This window comes from Tiliqua scincoides, chromosome 8, assembly GCF_035046505.1.
Source record: "Tiliqua scincoides isolate rTilSci1 chromosome 8, rTilSci1.hap2, whole genome shotgun sequence".
NCBI classification, from domain to species: domain Eukaryota; kingdom Metazoa; phylum Chordata; class Lepidosauria; order Squamata; family Scincidae; genus Tiliqua; species Tiliqua scincoides.
The window spans coordinates 27,045,511-27,061,225 of NC_089828.1; the positions used below are offsets into that span (position 1 = coordinate 27,045,511).

The following is a 15,715-nucleotide window of genomic DNA, read 5'->3' on the forward strand; positions in this document are numbered from 1 at the left end:
CATAACAATGGGACATGCGCTTCATCCTATAGTGAGGGAACAGTCATGAAGGCCTCCTTAAGGTAAGGGAATGTTTGTTCCCTTACCTTGGGACTGCACTGTGGCTGCCTCAGTGCTGGAAAGTTGAATAGGATTGGGCCCTTAATCAGCATTAAGGAAGGGCACCAAACTTATCTCTTATACTTGGATATGGATAAACATGTGAAGCTGCCTTCTGCAAAGCAGAACCATTTGTCCACCTGCCTTATATCATTGAATTCAATACTATAGTGGTTCTCCAGGTTCTTGGCAGGGGTCTCCCCAAGCCCTGACTGAGGAAAAAACTTGGGAAATCATTGAATAAGAGTTGGGAGTGAACGACAAGGTCATCTAGTACAATCCCCTGCTGTAGCAAGAAATCCTCCAAGAGCAACTCCAGTGGGTGACTGTTGATCTCTGCCCACAGTGCTGACAGGACAAAGGTACAGCCTCTCCCTCCTGTAAATGGGGGCAGATCAGCATTTCGATGGTTCTGCTCTACCTACAGTAGAGCAAGACAAGAGGAGTTCCAGCACATAATCCCTGGCAACTGTTTTGCCTCAAACTTGTTTGTTTTGTGCAAGCGACGGTATGTCCAGATGAGATACATCTGTCAGCACCCTTGAACTGTTGCAACTGCACAGCAAGGCATTGTTGCCTGCCAAAAACAGCACAACAATCTCCTCTTAGTTAAAGTTTGACTGAAGCAAGCAACTGCTTGTCACTGGAGCTCCCCATCACCTGATAATGCAACTCAAGATCTGGGCAGCTTCTTCTTGCAAAGAGTTAACAACATACAGTTGGTTCAGACATGGAGGCTCACCCTTCAGTGTCACAGTGATCAAGAAATGACTACTACATGTGAACAAGCCACCACAGATCACTACACCTTATACCTGGCCAAAAGCATATCATTGTGTGTGCCTGGCCATGAGATGAGCATAAAGCTGAGCAAGTAAACTGAGCTTATTCATCCCAAGTTTTAAAATGTGTTAAGATACCTCTGAGGGCTGGGGATAAGAATAGGCCCTCAGTTTGGCTGTACTTGTCGTAAGAGGCAACTAAACAGCCACCAGGTAGATGGGGCTTGATAGCCTGGGAAGGCAGCTCATCTTAGAGAAGGAAAACTCTGATCCCAAACCTCCACTGCCTAGTGGCTACATCCAGTTATGGAAAAGGCTTCAAGAGTCAACCTCGAGGCAAAATCTGGAGCCGGAGTCCCTGAGGCAGTTCATGGCTGAACACAGTCCCGTTCTGGCAACTCCTGCGACGCCACTGGAACCAACCGTATTGGCCTCTGCCTTTCCATTGGACCATTTCAGCGACGTGGAGAGGGGGGATTTGCTGCATGGGTAACAGCCTATCCTCCATACCTACTTTACCCAGGCTTCGCGCACTGGAGAGGACACTCTGTTCCAGAACACTATTCGGAGCGCGTTACCATAGTCTTCCGAGACTGAAGGATGCCAACATAAGATACCTCTCAGTATATGTAACCATTGGCTGCGTAACTAGGAACTGAAGCTGGAAACACCAACCAACCCACACATTGACGCAATTTATTGTGTAAGAATGCCCCATACCTCTTTTCATGTTAGAAACGCACAGTTACAATGTTGGCGAACATTCTTTAACATCTCAGGAGTTCAGCCAATCGCGACAGGGAACTGCCCACTAACAGACGGACACACCACCCACATCTAAGTAGCAAACATTTAAGCTTACCTTCCCAGCTCTTCCCCAATTTCATAAATGTCTTCTACCTTCTGTTGCTTGAACACGGCCATGATGCCTGGACTCCTCATTGATGTATGCTGGTTATTGTGCAGCTAGAAAATTAAATAGAAAGAGTTCAGCTCTACACACTTCCTGTGGACAAAACCTGCTAACCCTCTTTTCCAATTAAGACCAATGACGTAGCACTTTTCTCACACAGATGTTGGATAAGAAGAGCTTGCAACACACAGCCGGCATAGAAGTGTGCAGTATTTTTCATCAGTCAGAAATATGCTTTTTAAAAAAAAAAAAAAAAAAAAAACCACTCACCACCTTCCAAATGTTCAGTCTGCATCTATTTAGCTCAGTAATAATGTTGTTATAATCTGGCAACTGTTTATAACCTAGGAGGCAGTATGGATATGTGTCATTCTAGCACTTGAATGAAGGGTTTCGAGGTTGTGTTTTTCTTAGCAAAAAAATGTGAGTGATAACACATTTATTTATTTATTTATTTATTAGATTTATACTCCACCTTTCTCCCTGAAAGGCACCCAAGTCGACTAACAATCAATAGATTAAAAAGTACAAAAAACACTAAAATACGAATAAAGTTATCAGAGAGAATAAAAACAGGGTAGACAATAAAAACAGTATAAAACAGTATAGCCAGCAATAAAAACGCCAATAACAAATATTAAAATAGATTCATAACAGCGGCCATCATAAGACTTAAAGGCTTTCCTAAATAAAAATGTCTCTAGACCTCGCCAGATGGTTAACAAAGAGGACGCTGTCCTCAGCTCAGAGTTCCATAACACAGGTGCCACCACCGAGAAGGCCCTGATTCTGGCTGCCATCCCCCTAACCTGTCTCAATGGTGGCACAACCAACAGGGCCCCAACCAACACACCAAGAAGGCGGTCTCAAGTACGCTGGTCCCAAAACATTTAGGGCTTTAAAGGTCAAAACCAGCACCAGTAATAAGCCACTTCAGAGGATGAGACTCAAAGCTTTGGCTTACCACCAACTATTTCCAAAGTGGCCCTCCAGGATACCTAGTGGCTGACCTGAGTACTGCAGAGTTGTAACTTCCAAATAGATTCCTGTAATGTGTCTTATGTGAGAATGCCTTTGTGGTAACTTCTGCTGGTTCAGAATGCAACCACCAGTTGATTGGGACCAAACACATCTCACTAGTCAGAGATACTCCAGCAGCCTACTCTTCTCTCCTCTACACTTCCTCTTTCATTCTGTTCCTCTCTTCCTTTTCAAATCCAGGAAACAGGAGGAGGAAGAGGAGGAGTGGAGGTGAGTGGATGAAAGGGGTTGTCCCCACCAATCCACTGCCTGTGGTAAACAAGCCATCAAATTCTGAGTAAGGGTGAACCCAATCTGTATCCTGGTGGCCTAGCTGAGTTTCAGCCATCAGAGAGAGGATGAGGATTATGGGATCAGGATCAAATCATTGCAAACTTTGCAAGTAAAAGATAAGAAGGACTCTTAGGAAAGAGGAGCCTCTTCATTTGTTAGACATAGTTCTGGGAAATCAAACTAACACCATCCCTTGGAGCGAGGAGGGAGATTTGGTTTGGTTTGGCTTAGCCTCAGTTGCAAGGTGTGTGGCTTAAAATGACTAACAGGAAACAGACTTCTGAAGAACAAGGAGGGCCCTGGAAGAAGAAGGAAAAAAAAGAACTGAGTACTTTATAAGACTCCTGGGAATTTGCACGATTGATTCACTTCTCCAGAGCCTCCTTGGAGCTGAATGAAAGGATTCTGTAGATTATATTTGCATAAAACATATACACAACACCACTTCATAATAATAGAGCACCTTTCTGAGTCGGATTATTCTGTCTATGTGCCAGTTTGGGACAGCAAACATAAAAGAGGCTAGATATGTTTTTGGTAACTGCAGGATCCGTCTAAGACCTCCTGAACCCTGAGATATAGTATGAACTGCCACCTATCCCTTGCACCATGCCTTGCCAAATGCCAGCCCTGACCCAGCAGTGTACCAAATTCTGCATCTATCATTCCAGTTTCTAGATTTAAAAGGAAGGGGGAGCAAAGCAAAAGAAGAAGTGTGGAAGAAAACATAATGGTGGTCTAAAGCATCAGAAATGCTCCTGATCATCAGGAAGCATTCATTTCTGAAGCAACAGAAATCAGAAACTTTTCGATGGATGTGACGTTCTAACACCTCAGTTTGGGATGTACATTTTTTTTTTTAAAGAAATAACCATAACTCACTCCCAGTTCTAGGAATGCAGGAAGTATAAATAAATAAATCAACTCCATCATGTACCATTGCATGATGCCATTGTTTACGTTTGTCCTCTGGTCTTCAAGGAAGCACAGCACTCTCATGAGAACTAGAAAATTAACAGTGCATGCCTAAACGTGTCTACTCAGAAGCAAGTCTTAGTGTGTTCAATGGGGCTTAGTCCAAGGTAAGTGTACAAAGCATTGCATTGTAAAAGTGGGGTTCTCACGCTTAGAATGGGAGCAGAAGAAGCCAGGGAATGGTGAATATGGCACATGAATTCTCAACGAGCAATCTACATTACAAGTCAAAGCATAACTGGCCAAACCATTATGACGGGGTTCTCAGTCTTCTCTAGAGTAAACCTCCTAAAGTCAGTCATGACATGGAGGGACAAAGGCAGTGATGCGATCCCCAGGATCGTGCCACGGCCGGGGAGCAAGGGGGCAGTTTACTTACAGGCGGACACAGCAGGCTCCAGGAGGCCCTCTGCAGGGCTCCCCAAGTCTTACAATACTAAAAATAAGCGATCAGAAACCTCTTCAGGTTTGCGACTGCAAAACCAGAAGTGGTTTCCGATAGCTTATTTTTTAGTATTCTAAGACTTGGGGAGCCTTATGGAGGGCCCCACAGGACTCCCTGCACCTTCTGGAGCCCACTGTGTTCCCTCTGTAAGTAAAAAACCCACCTTAACCCCTGGCAGGGACATGTCTTGGGGGTCGCATTGCTGCCTTCCCCATTCCCTTGCCCTGTAAGGGGCCAGAGGCTGAGGCTCTCAGACTGGGGCACTGTGACAGCCAGTTTGAGAACCTTAGCATCACGGTGTCTTAAGGTGATTAACAACAGAGTAGAAAGTCAAGGCTCCGTTTCAGGAACAGTAATCTGTTGGCTCCATTTCCTTTCCCAAGGTCTTTATAATCTAATATCTAACCCTTGAAATAACTGCATTTCCGTCTACTGTAATATGTAAGTAACTGCAACCCCTCTCCCCACTCCGTCCCAATACAAGTTTGGAGGTATTTGCCAGTACTTGCTCTCATCCAACTGACATCATCAGAACCCCCAAAACAGATCAGATTGGAGAAAGAAAAATAGCACGAAAGTTCCAAATTGTTTATTTAGAATGGAATGTTCAGCTCATGGGACATAGCTATATAAAGAGTACGTTTTCAGTGGAAATTATGAAGTTTATAGCATTTCCTTCAAAAATATCAGAGATACAAAAGAGATAAGGCAAGATCTTTTACAGTGCCAAATTCTGATCTCATAGTCATACAAAGTTGACCTGCTAACGCAAGAATTTCCTTACCACAGGATGAGCTGAATGAGCATCAAGTTTTTCTCCGCCTCAACAAGCTTATCTGCCATTTGGAGTTCAATAATCAAGACCTACCTCCCAGGGTTGTTGTAAAGATTTCTGTGCATGAATTGGTTTGAACACTTAATAATAATAATAATTTACATTACAGATGTTGTTAATAACGATAACAACCCTAAAGAAGGAAGTCATTCATTCCTTTCCCATGCTAAGTTACAGTTCACATTTCTCAAAATGGAGAGAGATGCACAACTTCACAACAGCCCAAAACACATACAAATCTGACCTTTTTTTAACCCACATGCTCCCTTATTTTCCTCATTGATCACTTTTCTAGACATGCTGCCTCCCCTTAAACTATACTCTCTCTCTCTCTCTCTCTCTCTCTCACACACACACACACACACACACACACACACACACACACACACAGAGTGCAACTTTTTAAAGATCTGCAGTTCATAATTCAATTTATTCCATACAAAGAATGTCTTTTTACTGACATGTTTTAAAACATATTTTAAATGTTTTTAAGCATAAATCAGCTAACCATTAAGAAAACATCAGACTCAACCCTTCAGCAATATTTTTTTCATTCTTTCCCATTTCAGATTACTTTTTCCATAAAAGTGGCCTCCCTTACTCCCCCTCTCTCTTTAGTTAAAAGACGTGAACTGAAATAAAAAGCCAGGTATACGTGCAAAGCTGAATTTAATCTAGAGAACCATCACCCTCCAGCAATGTAATTACTGCTTATCCCAAAGATATCTGGGGTTTTTTGGTACTCCTCATTCCAGCCATTTCAAAACCTTTCACAATTCCAGAGAAATCACTGGAGTGCCAAGCACAAGGAAGACACAGAAAGCAAAAATAAGTCACTTGTCCATTATTTAAAAAAGGCATATGGATGTCTAATTGGGACTAGGAGCTGAGTTCAAATCACCACTGAGCCATGTAGCCTTCACTCATGCAAATTGACTCACATACACCTTGGTCTTTGGAATAGGCCCAACTACACACCCACCAACATCTGAGGTGCTGTTGGCAGAAGGTACTCCAGGCTATAGAGCATCTTCCCACAAGAGGTCCAGTTCTCCCACCCTTTTGAAATGCCTTCAGGTGCCAATTAAAAACTTATTTTTAAAAAAGTAGGAAACCTCTTCCTATGACAGGTTCACAAGTTTATAATCTAATTGCTATGATGCTTGCTCATCATTCAGTTTTGTTCTGTTCTATTCATGTTTCTTATCTTATGACTAGAGGTGTGATTTTTTGGTGATAACAAAAAAAACCACATAACACCACTTTTTGCATTTCTCACTGAGGAAAAAAATAAGAATGTTTAAGAGCACCTTTATTTATGACTGTTTGTTGAGATTTGATCATTCCAAGCCATTTTGGGAATTCAATAATGGAGTACAAAGGCAAGATTAATACAAATCAATCAAGAAATGCTGGTGGCTTTCCCTTTGAAACATTATCCCTGCCTTTTCCACGTCATTATGTCAAAACAGTTGCAGAAAAAGAAAGTGCAGGACTCTCACTTGGTCCATTCTGGTAGGCAGTCAGTCACATAGCCAGGCTTTCAAAAGTAGCTCAGTAAAGGAGGAAAACACTGTAGGGCAGCTGCTTTCCCCACCACAAATAATTCAGAGGCACTTTGAACAAGGACAGCAGCAGGGCTAGTCCTTATAGGAGGCTGAGGATCCAATCCTATCCAACTTTCCAGCACCAGTACAGCTGCAATGCAGCTTGGGGAACAAACGTTCCCTTTGAGGAGGTCTCCATAACTACCTTCCTATCACAGGATGCAGCACACGCCCCATTGGCATGTCTATACCAGGGCTGGAAAGTTGGATAGGATTGGGCCCAGAGTGAGGCTGATTGGTTGAGGAGTGCCCACCTCCATCACTTCACTCCTGTTCCCTGAATTTGAACAAAGGGGAAATAGAGCAGAAGAGGAAATGTGGTGGACTCTCCAGCCCACACTCTTCTTTGCTCCACAGTCCTGCTTGGTTCCCCCCTTCGTTTTTGAAGGAGTGGCAGTGATTGGCACCACTGTGTAATAGAGAGGTGACATGTGGCACATTGCCTAAGCCAGCCATTTTCAACCTTTTTCATCTCACAGCACACGGACAAAGCACTAAAATTTTCAGGGCACACCACCCATTTTTTGACAATTGACAAGGTACACTGCACTGCCGGTAGGGAGCTCACATTCCCCAATGGCCCTATCTAATAAATGACCCTCCCCCAAAGTCCCACAGCACACCTGCAGACCATTCACGGCACACCAGTGTGCCGCAGCACACCAGTTGAAAAACTGGCCTAAGCACTAGGTCAGTGATTTTCAATCTTTTTCTTCTCATGGCACACTGACAAGACACTAAAATTTTCAATGCACACCATCAGTTTTTTGACATGGCACACCACACTGACAGCAGGTGCTCACATCCCCCAGTGACCCTATTAACAAATGATCTTCCCCCAAACTCCCATGGCACATCTGCAGACCATCTGTGGCATACCAGTGTGCTATGGCACAGTGGTTGAAAATGGCTGCACAAGGCGGTCTTGCGTTGGCCATGAAAGTGTCCAAGAGAGAGATGGCGCAAAAGAGGAGATTTCATTAGGCCTAGATTGTTAGGAAGGCAGAACTTCAGCTGCTGCCAGCCGGGTAAAAGGCGGGATAACATGCACAGGGCGTCAACAGAAGGGCTTGGGAATGCTGCCCTGTGCGAGGGCTTGGGAACACTGCCCAGCCGTGTGCACTTCAATAAACTATGTTAGCCTTACCCGTAACATAAATCCTTTAGTAATCATGCAAACATCCAAGAGATTATTGCAAGTCAAGACACAATAAATTCATTAAACGTTCACACACGATGAGGTCACTGATAGGCAAGTAAGACAAGATGAGAGCCCTTGTATGTACAAGCACAATGGCTTGGCTCTCGCAGGAGAGCATCTTTCTGAACGCTCCTCCATCGCTTTGCCCTCCTGGCTCCGAGCGAATCCAGCAAAAGATACAGATCAATGCTTCTCAATTCCTCAGGCAGTAACAAATGTAAAACCAATTCCCCCAGTATTAAATCAGATATTTTTCAGGTACCAAAACAGCATAAAATCAGTATTTTAATAACACAAGAACGAACATCAATGCTAAATGCAGTGTATAGGCTGCTCTTCTGGACTGCTGTTCATCTCTCATAAAACTTTCCTCTTCCCTTCCAACTCAACCTGACAGAATACTGTAACACTGATTACTGGGCTGGGGCACCTTCCCAAGAAGGAAAGGCTACAGTGTTTAGGCATCTTCAGTATAGAAAAGAGGCGCTCAACAAAGTTGAGTGTCTGGAGAGTTAGGAGAGCCTAATATTTCTTTACCCAGCGTGTGATTAGTTTGTGGAACTCTTTGCCACAGGAAGTAGTGGTGGCATCTTGCCTGGATGCCTTTAAGAGGGGACTGGACAAATTTCTGGAGGGAAAGTTCATTATGGGTTACAAGTCAATAGAAGCTATGTGCAAGCTCTTGGTTTTAGAGGCAGGCTGCCTCTGATTGCCAGAGGCAGGGGAGGGCGCCAGGACACAGGTTGTGTCTGTTGTCTTCTGTGCTCCTTGGGGCATTTGGTGGGCCACTATGAGATACAGGAAGCTGGACTAGATGGGCCTTTTGCCTGATCCCACAGGGCTCTTCTTTGGTTCTTATGTGTGCATTTTAACCTCTTCCTAACACTTACATTTGGTATAAGTGACAGCCAAAAATAACAATGTTAAACATTTCTGGCTTAGGAAACACCTGCATAAGTATCTACAATAACGGTAAACCACACCTGAGGGAAATCACGATTTTTTGGCCTTGCTCTCATTGCTGGAATCCATTCAGTTATTTATATCATCATCTATACTTGTATAGCAAACTCAGGGGGTCAAGGGTCTATCCGTTTATATGCAAAAAAGGACTACCTACTGACAAGGGAGTGGTTTCTACATAGAGGAGGGGCTCACTAGCTATATAGAAGTACATAGATCCAGGATAGCAAAATGGTTAGGGACGTGCACTTAGACTTGGAAGATCCAGGTTTAAATCCCTGCTCAGACATGAAGCTCCCTGGGTGACCTGGGCCAGCCACTATTTCTCACCTGCCTCACAACAACAGAGTTGTTGTACAGAGTTGTTGTGAGGACAAAAGGAGGGAAGGAACCATGTACACCACCCTGAGCTCCTTGGAGTAAGACTGAAAAATGTGAAAACAAACAAGTACATGCTTGAAAATTAAAAGGTAATATGCTCCACCCCACTGCTCAAGCCCTTAAGAGTTATAGGACATGTCCTGAGGCGATAAATTAAGGTTTGAGGAGATGCATGTCATGATGTTGGGGGGGGGGCTCTCCTCCCTGCTCTATTCCAGGATGTTTCAGGAAGCGGGGGGAGGGGGGAGAGAGAGACCTTTTCCCTTCCCCACTATCCAGAATCCACATTACATGATTTTATTTCCTTTTCCAAGTTTACACGCCAACCCTATACAATAACTTTCTTCATCAGACTAGCATTGACTAGAATTCAGTAGACAATGGGAATAACCCAAAATATAAATTTAGAGAAGGTCACTCACCTTGTGAGGAGACAGTGTAAGAGACTTGTGCAGTTTTTGAAACACCTGCTCTACAGATGTACAAGGTGGGTGTGGAGGAGCGCAATCAGTGCAGACCTTTAAGGCAGCACCAGATCTCCAGATGCAACAGGAATTTTTGCAGCTCCTCCAGGCTGCTCCTTGCCTTAGAAATATAGGCTTCTTCCTCTGGTTGGATCTGAATGACAAGACTATCTTCCTTAGCAAGGCAGGTGGGAGAGGCTGCTCTCAACACCTAGGAAAGGACTGCCATCCAGCTGCCATGGATCTTAAAGTAAGCACCTTCAGCTACCAAAGCTACCCTGAGGTCTAAAGAGACAGTCATTTCGTATAATCAAAGAGAGAGCTCACTGCATTGTAACTTCTCTCATGGGGCATTCATCTTAAGATCTCTTGCTGAACTCAGTGAATCATGTAAGGGCCTACTACACCAATCAAATTTACATGATACGACTCACTGGAAATAGAGCATCGTGCTTAGAGCCTTTTAGAGGAGAGTGTTATTTATTGCTGTGACATCTTCAAGTAGCATCAGGCCTCAGACATCCCACACCCAGTCTCCTGCATGTAAGTCACCCACTAGATTCCCCAACTACGTATCTTATTTTAAAGAATATCATCCACAGCCCAAGGCATTTCCTTTCAAGGTATTGTCATCGGCACTATGACACAATATGGTTCTTGTCCTTAACTAAAGTCACTGATGTCAGCTGTTACTGCTACTACAAATCTGAGTTTAGAGAAAGCCTTTAAAATGTCATTTATCTGTCTGCTCAATGCATTATTGGCCACACCACACTGGCTCTCTTTTTAGGTGTAGGGCTGCCTCTGGCAGCTACCTACCTGCACCTCTATCTGCTTTACCATTCCTCTTCTGGTTCCCTGGACTCAAAAAGGAAGAGGAAATGGAGAGGAAAGGGATGGATTCATTGGGGATGCTCTAGCCCAGCGTGCTTCAAACTATGGCCCACGGGCCGGATCCAGCGCACCTTTCCAGTACAGTGCGGCGCATACCATTCCACACAACAGCCTCATATCTTGGGAGGCAATCCAATCTCCCCAGAACCTTGTGCTAGGCTGCTTCTGCTGCCTGTCGCCCCAACAGGTTCTGCTCCCAGATTTCCTAGAAGGCTCAGCACAAGGTTCTGGGGCGATCAGAGGCAAAGCTGCTGCATGGAACAGTAAACACCACACAGGATGGGGAAACACTTTTAGGTCCTGCAGTTTGGAGACTGCTGCTCTAGCCCATCAGTCTCTTCTCCTCCACACTTCTGTTCTGTTCTCCTCTTTCTTTTTTTGAATTCAGGAAGTAGGACATGGAGCATGGAGCCACTTGGACATGGAGCCACTTGGAAAGGGGGTAATAGTCGGTGTTCTGTCTGAGCCACCAGGAAGTCTTGACCTTGTTCCTATACGTGCCTCAGCAGAAAAGATTCCAAAACATCCTCTACAAGGGAAAAGAGGCATTTAAACCCAGGACAAATAATAAGTTCAGGTATCAGTTAATTAAAAATGAACTGCATTCCAAACATGCAATCTGCAGTTATTCTAGCTTGATAATAATATTATAAAAATCTGGCAACCGTACATAACCTTGGAGCCATTATTGGCTCGTTTCATTCTAGTGCCTGAATGAAGAAGGTTTGGGGGTTGTGTTTTTCTTAGCAAGAGGGGTGTAGAGTGGCAGCTGTGACAATAGGACAAGCCACTTTGGAGAATAGTGGTCAGAGCCTTGACCTGCCACCCACCATGGCTGGGGTGAACCTGAAGACCCAGAGTGGAGTCTGTATAATTACCATAGAATCATCCAAAGATATGCATCACAACAAATAGATTGCAAGTACATTGAACTACTTACGGAATACACCATACCAAGGATTCTTGTGGCTTTGGTGTGGAATGTTAGGGTCTGTATAGGGTTACAACTCAGAACAGGGTAACCCAGCCAAAAGGATCCCGAGATAATTTTCTTGAAGAGAGTCATTTTTGTTTAGGATGACCACAATTGCAATTCTACCCCCCCTTCTATTTTAACTACTCCTGACTCTTTCCTGCACTCATCTCTGCAACTAATTAAGGGCCAGAGCTCAGCTAATTGCTGGGATAGCTACTCTAACTGATACCCAGACATTCAGAGACCACAAGCTGGAGTGTGGAATAACAAGGGAAGGAAGGCTCAGGAATGCCTCAAACATTCTCAGAGAGAGTAAACTAGCATCCTCAACCAAAGGCAAACTCTCCCACTGAAGTCAAGGCCTGTAGCCCCAAGACCTCCCAGAGCCTGAGACAGCCTGCCAAATGCCACACACACACACACACCAAGTGGTTTATCAGCTGCCACCTCCACTCCCTCCTCCTCCCTGGATTCAAAAAGAAAGAAGGAACAGAATTGAAGAGAAAGTGTGGAAGAGAGAGGTGGGCTAGAGTGATAACTCTCGTTTATTACTCCTCTCCATACCTCCTGTCCTGCTCTGTTCTGCGCCCCTCTTTCCTTTCAAATCCTTCTATCAATGGCTTCTACCAATCTGCCAACTGGTGCAACTACCTCACTAGCCTCATGGGTGGATGGCCCTGTGTGTAGTTAAATTGGTTATAAACATGTAGTTTTAGCTGATGAGGTAAATTCCAGACAGGTTGAAATCTCAAAGTCGTTAGATCTCAAAGAGCAGGAAATTCCTCTCTTCCCTGTCCTGTTTTTTCAGAACTGATACAAGACCAAAAATCTTGCTGATTCCAGCAGAAGAAAAAGAACTGAGGAAATTCCAATGCTTCTGGTCACACAACCTAAGGAGACTATCTCCTGTGCCCCTGAATTAATCCCTTTGAATTTCTTCCCCAATTTGACACAGGACTACACACATTTTGTTCTCACAAAAATTAGACCTATTCCTGGGCATATTTGGGGTGTTGAATCCAAAAATGGCATGGGTGTTGCCTGATTGCCTCTATTTTGGGGGTATGCCATAGCCAGAATCTATGGAATCATAATTCCTCATGAGGAAACTGATTCAAGCAGCATTATAAGGTGGCTATGCCGTACCCCCCCAAACTAGAGCAAAACGGATGCCATTTTAATATTCAGTACCCCCCAAAATATCCTAAATTTATTCAAACATCCCTGGCAACTAAAAAAAGATATGGTTTTTTGTATGCCTGTATTACAGGTCAAAGATCTAGGATAAGCAAGTACAAAAAAGAAGGTTCTCTCCCCCCCCCCCCATTTATAGCACAGGATAAACAGGGTAAAGGGAACACACACACACCCCTCACCTATCTACATGGGTTGTATTTTTCTTTTCAAATGTTTTTACTGTGTACATGTGTGATGATTGCTCCCCATTCTCCCTTCTTTCTCCCCCATCAGTTCCTTGAAGCATTTTTAAATCACTAGCAGAAAAACTAAGCGGTCAGGCAGACAGGTCATTTTGTGGGTGGCTTTTCTCCTTCAGCTAGCCATTGAGGAACAACAGATCCTAGTCAGCCTGTTTGCCAAGATTGGCATGTGTCGTTCCATGGTGAACTCCTTCTCATCTGACAGGTCAGAGGGTGGGATGCCCTGGTAGTCTTTAAACATCCAACTTGATGGGACAATTATCTCACCAAACCCAGTCTCCTGAAGTCAAGCCCAAGGATGCTGGGTGTGCTCTCATATAGCACCTTCAAAGAGAACCCTGTGTGTATTGGGACACACCTGCCTCCCTAGAAGTATAAAGGTGTAATGGCACCTGGATAAGTACAGCTAGGGATGAGTGAAATAAAGGTGTCAGAGATTTTACTTTACTGTTAAGGTTTGCCTGTAATTGTCTGCTATACTTTTGCTAAGATCCACACCTGGGTGCTTCCATCACCCCAATTAGTGTTGTACACTTGTTTTTCTCTCTTCTTCCTTGAATAATCCTATCCGTACCACACCCTTTTAATAAAAATATTTTTAAAATGTCTACACTCTTCACCTGTCTGCTGTTGGCTGAATTCAGAGTTTTGCCTTAATCCTTCTGGACCACCTGCACAGATTTCCAAGACAGTTTCTCTCTGCCTGGCTTTGTTCTTGGGATGGCAGCAAAGTCTATAATTTTGGAAGGATACCATGGGGGAAGGAGGCATCAGTTCCAGAGTTCCCCCCCCATCCACCACTGCAACATGCTTACATCAAACCCTAAAAGATAATTAAGAAAAAATATACAGTACTCAAATAATCCTCCTATTTTACTTTTATCTTGACTCTCAATCTATTTCATGCTAGAAGCTTCAAGCAACCAATTCCCCCCCCCCCCAGATGTTTCTAGCCTTGGGTCTGCCTTTGCTTACATATTCTTTATCAGGTACACATTTGGGAATGTTAGAAACCAAGACATTTACATTGCAAAGAGTCCTCCTGGCTGAAAAGATGTCACCTGAATCTAAATTCTGAAGTTGATGCTGAATAGAATGGTTCCAGAGCATAAACCAAGTACAAACCAAAAATGCAGACAGTGATAATTAGCTTTTCTCTGAGTTCATACAGGGTAACAACATTTTATCACAGGGTGTAGAGATATCACAGATTTCATGGCGTAGAGCCCAAGCCTAGCCATGTCTACTCAGAAGTAAATCCCACTGTAGTCAATGGGGCTTACTCCCAGGAAAGTGTGGATAGGATTGTAGCCTCAACAATCAGTTATTCTCCTAGAAATCACCTGGAACTAAGTGAGCAGAGCAAAGGAACTCTAACAGAGAAACTTCAGTAGCCTCACCAAGATACAGTTTCCAGAATCCTCTGGGGGAAAGTCATGAGAGCTAAATATTGATACAAAACCTCTGTAAGTTTGTAGTCCAAATAGACCCATAGCCAGGATGGTTAACAATTGGGTGTGGAGTGAATTGGAAACAACAGTGAAGAAAGTGCTAATTGGGCAACACTTTATGGTCCAAACACATTATTTAGGGCTCATACACACATTTTCAGAGACTGAGAATCACTTCCTTGAAATCAAATGGCGTGTGTGTGTTTAACCTCTGGTAAACATCAGGTTTCCCCTTAGATCTCAGGAGCTGATTGCTAAGATAGCAACCAAAAAGCAGAACTAGCACTATTGAACAGGTATCATCAGAAGACTCCAGCTGGATCAAACCAAAGGTGTCCATCAGTGGCAGTCCTGGGGGAGGGTCAGGGGAGCAAATGCTCCAGGGCACCACATCTGTCACTGCCACCCATGCCCCCCCACTGGACACGTCTCTGCCACCCACCCTCTGGAGCTCTTCTGAGTGCTGGGGAGGTCTCATGCAGCAACGTCTGTCCCTCAAAAAGGCATCTGAAGCCTCCAGAGGGTCATTAAACATTACTTCCGGTTTTCTGACAAAACCAGAAGTAATGCTCAGAGGTCCTCCAAAGTTTGCAGATTGCAGCTGCTGCACAGATATACCCAGCCACAATTTAATGAACAGCCCTACTGTCTCTACATGGAGGTTCCGTATAACCAGCATGGCCTCCCTTCTCCATGAATTTGCAAGAATTGCTTTGAATGAATCCCCAAATCTTGTGATGGTAAATTCCATACATGAATGATGATATGTGTTTAGGAAACCTTTCTGGTGTCTTTAATAAAACTACTGCTTACATAATTTCACTGAATGACCCTGAGTTCTAGTTGTATTGGGGGGGGGGGAGGAAAACTTAACTGTGATAGAAGTTTGTACGTCCTGGTTGATAAAAAGTGGAGAACAATAAATGTTTTGCTATTTTAAAACATTTTTAAATTTAATTTAAAATTTAATTCTTTA

General features: G+C 43.8%; 1 protein-coding gene across 3 annotated transcripts in view; it reads right to left on the bottom strand.

Moving 5' to 3' along the window:
* Positions 1-15,715, bottom strand: part of DAPK2 (death associated protein kinase 2) — a 73,363-nt gene that overhangs the window by 45,868 nt on the left and 11,780 nt on the right. For all 3 annotated transcript variants that reach the window (XM_066634933.1, XM_066634931.1, XM_066634932.1), the window contains one exon: positions 1,744-1,847. In XM_066634933.1, coding sequence (XP_066491030.1) covers positions 1,744-1,823 — 80 coding nt within the window. In that variant the 5' untranslated portion in view covers positions 1,824-1,847. The remainder of the gene's footprint in view (positions 1-1,743; positions 1,848-15,715) is intronic.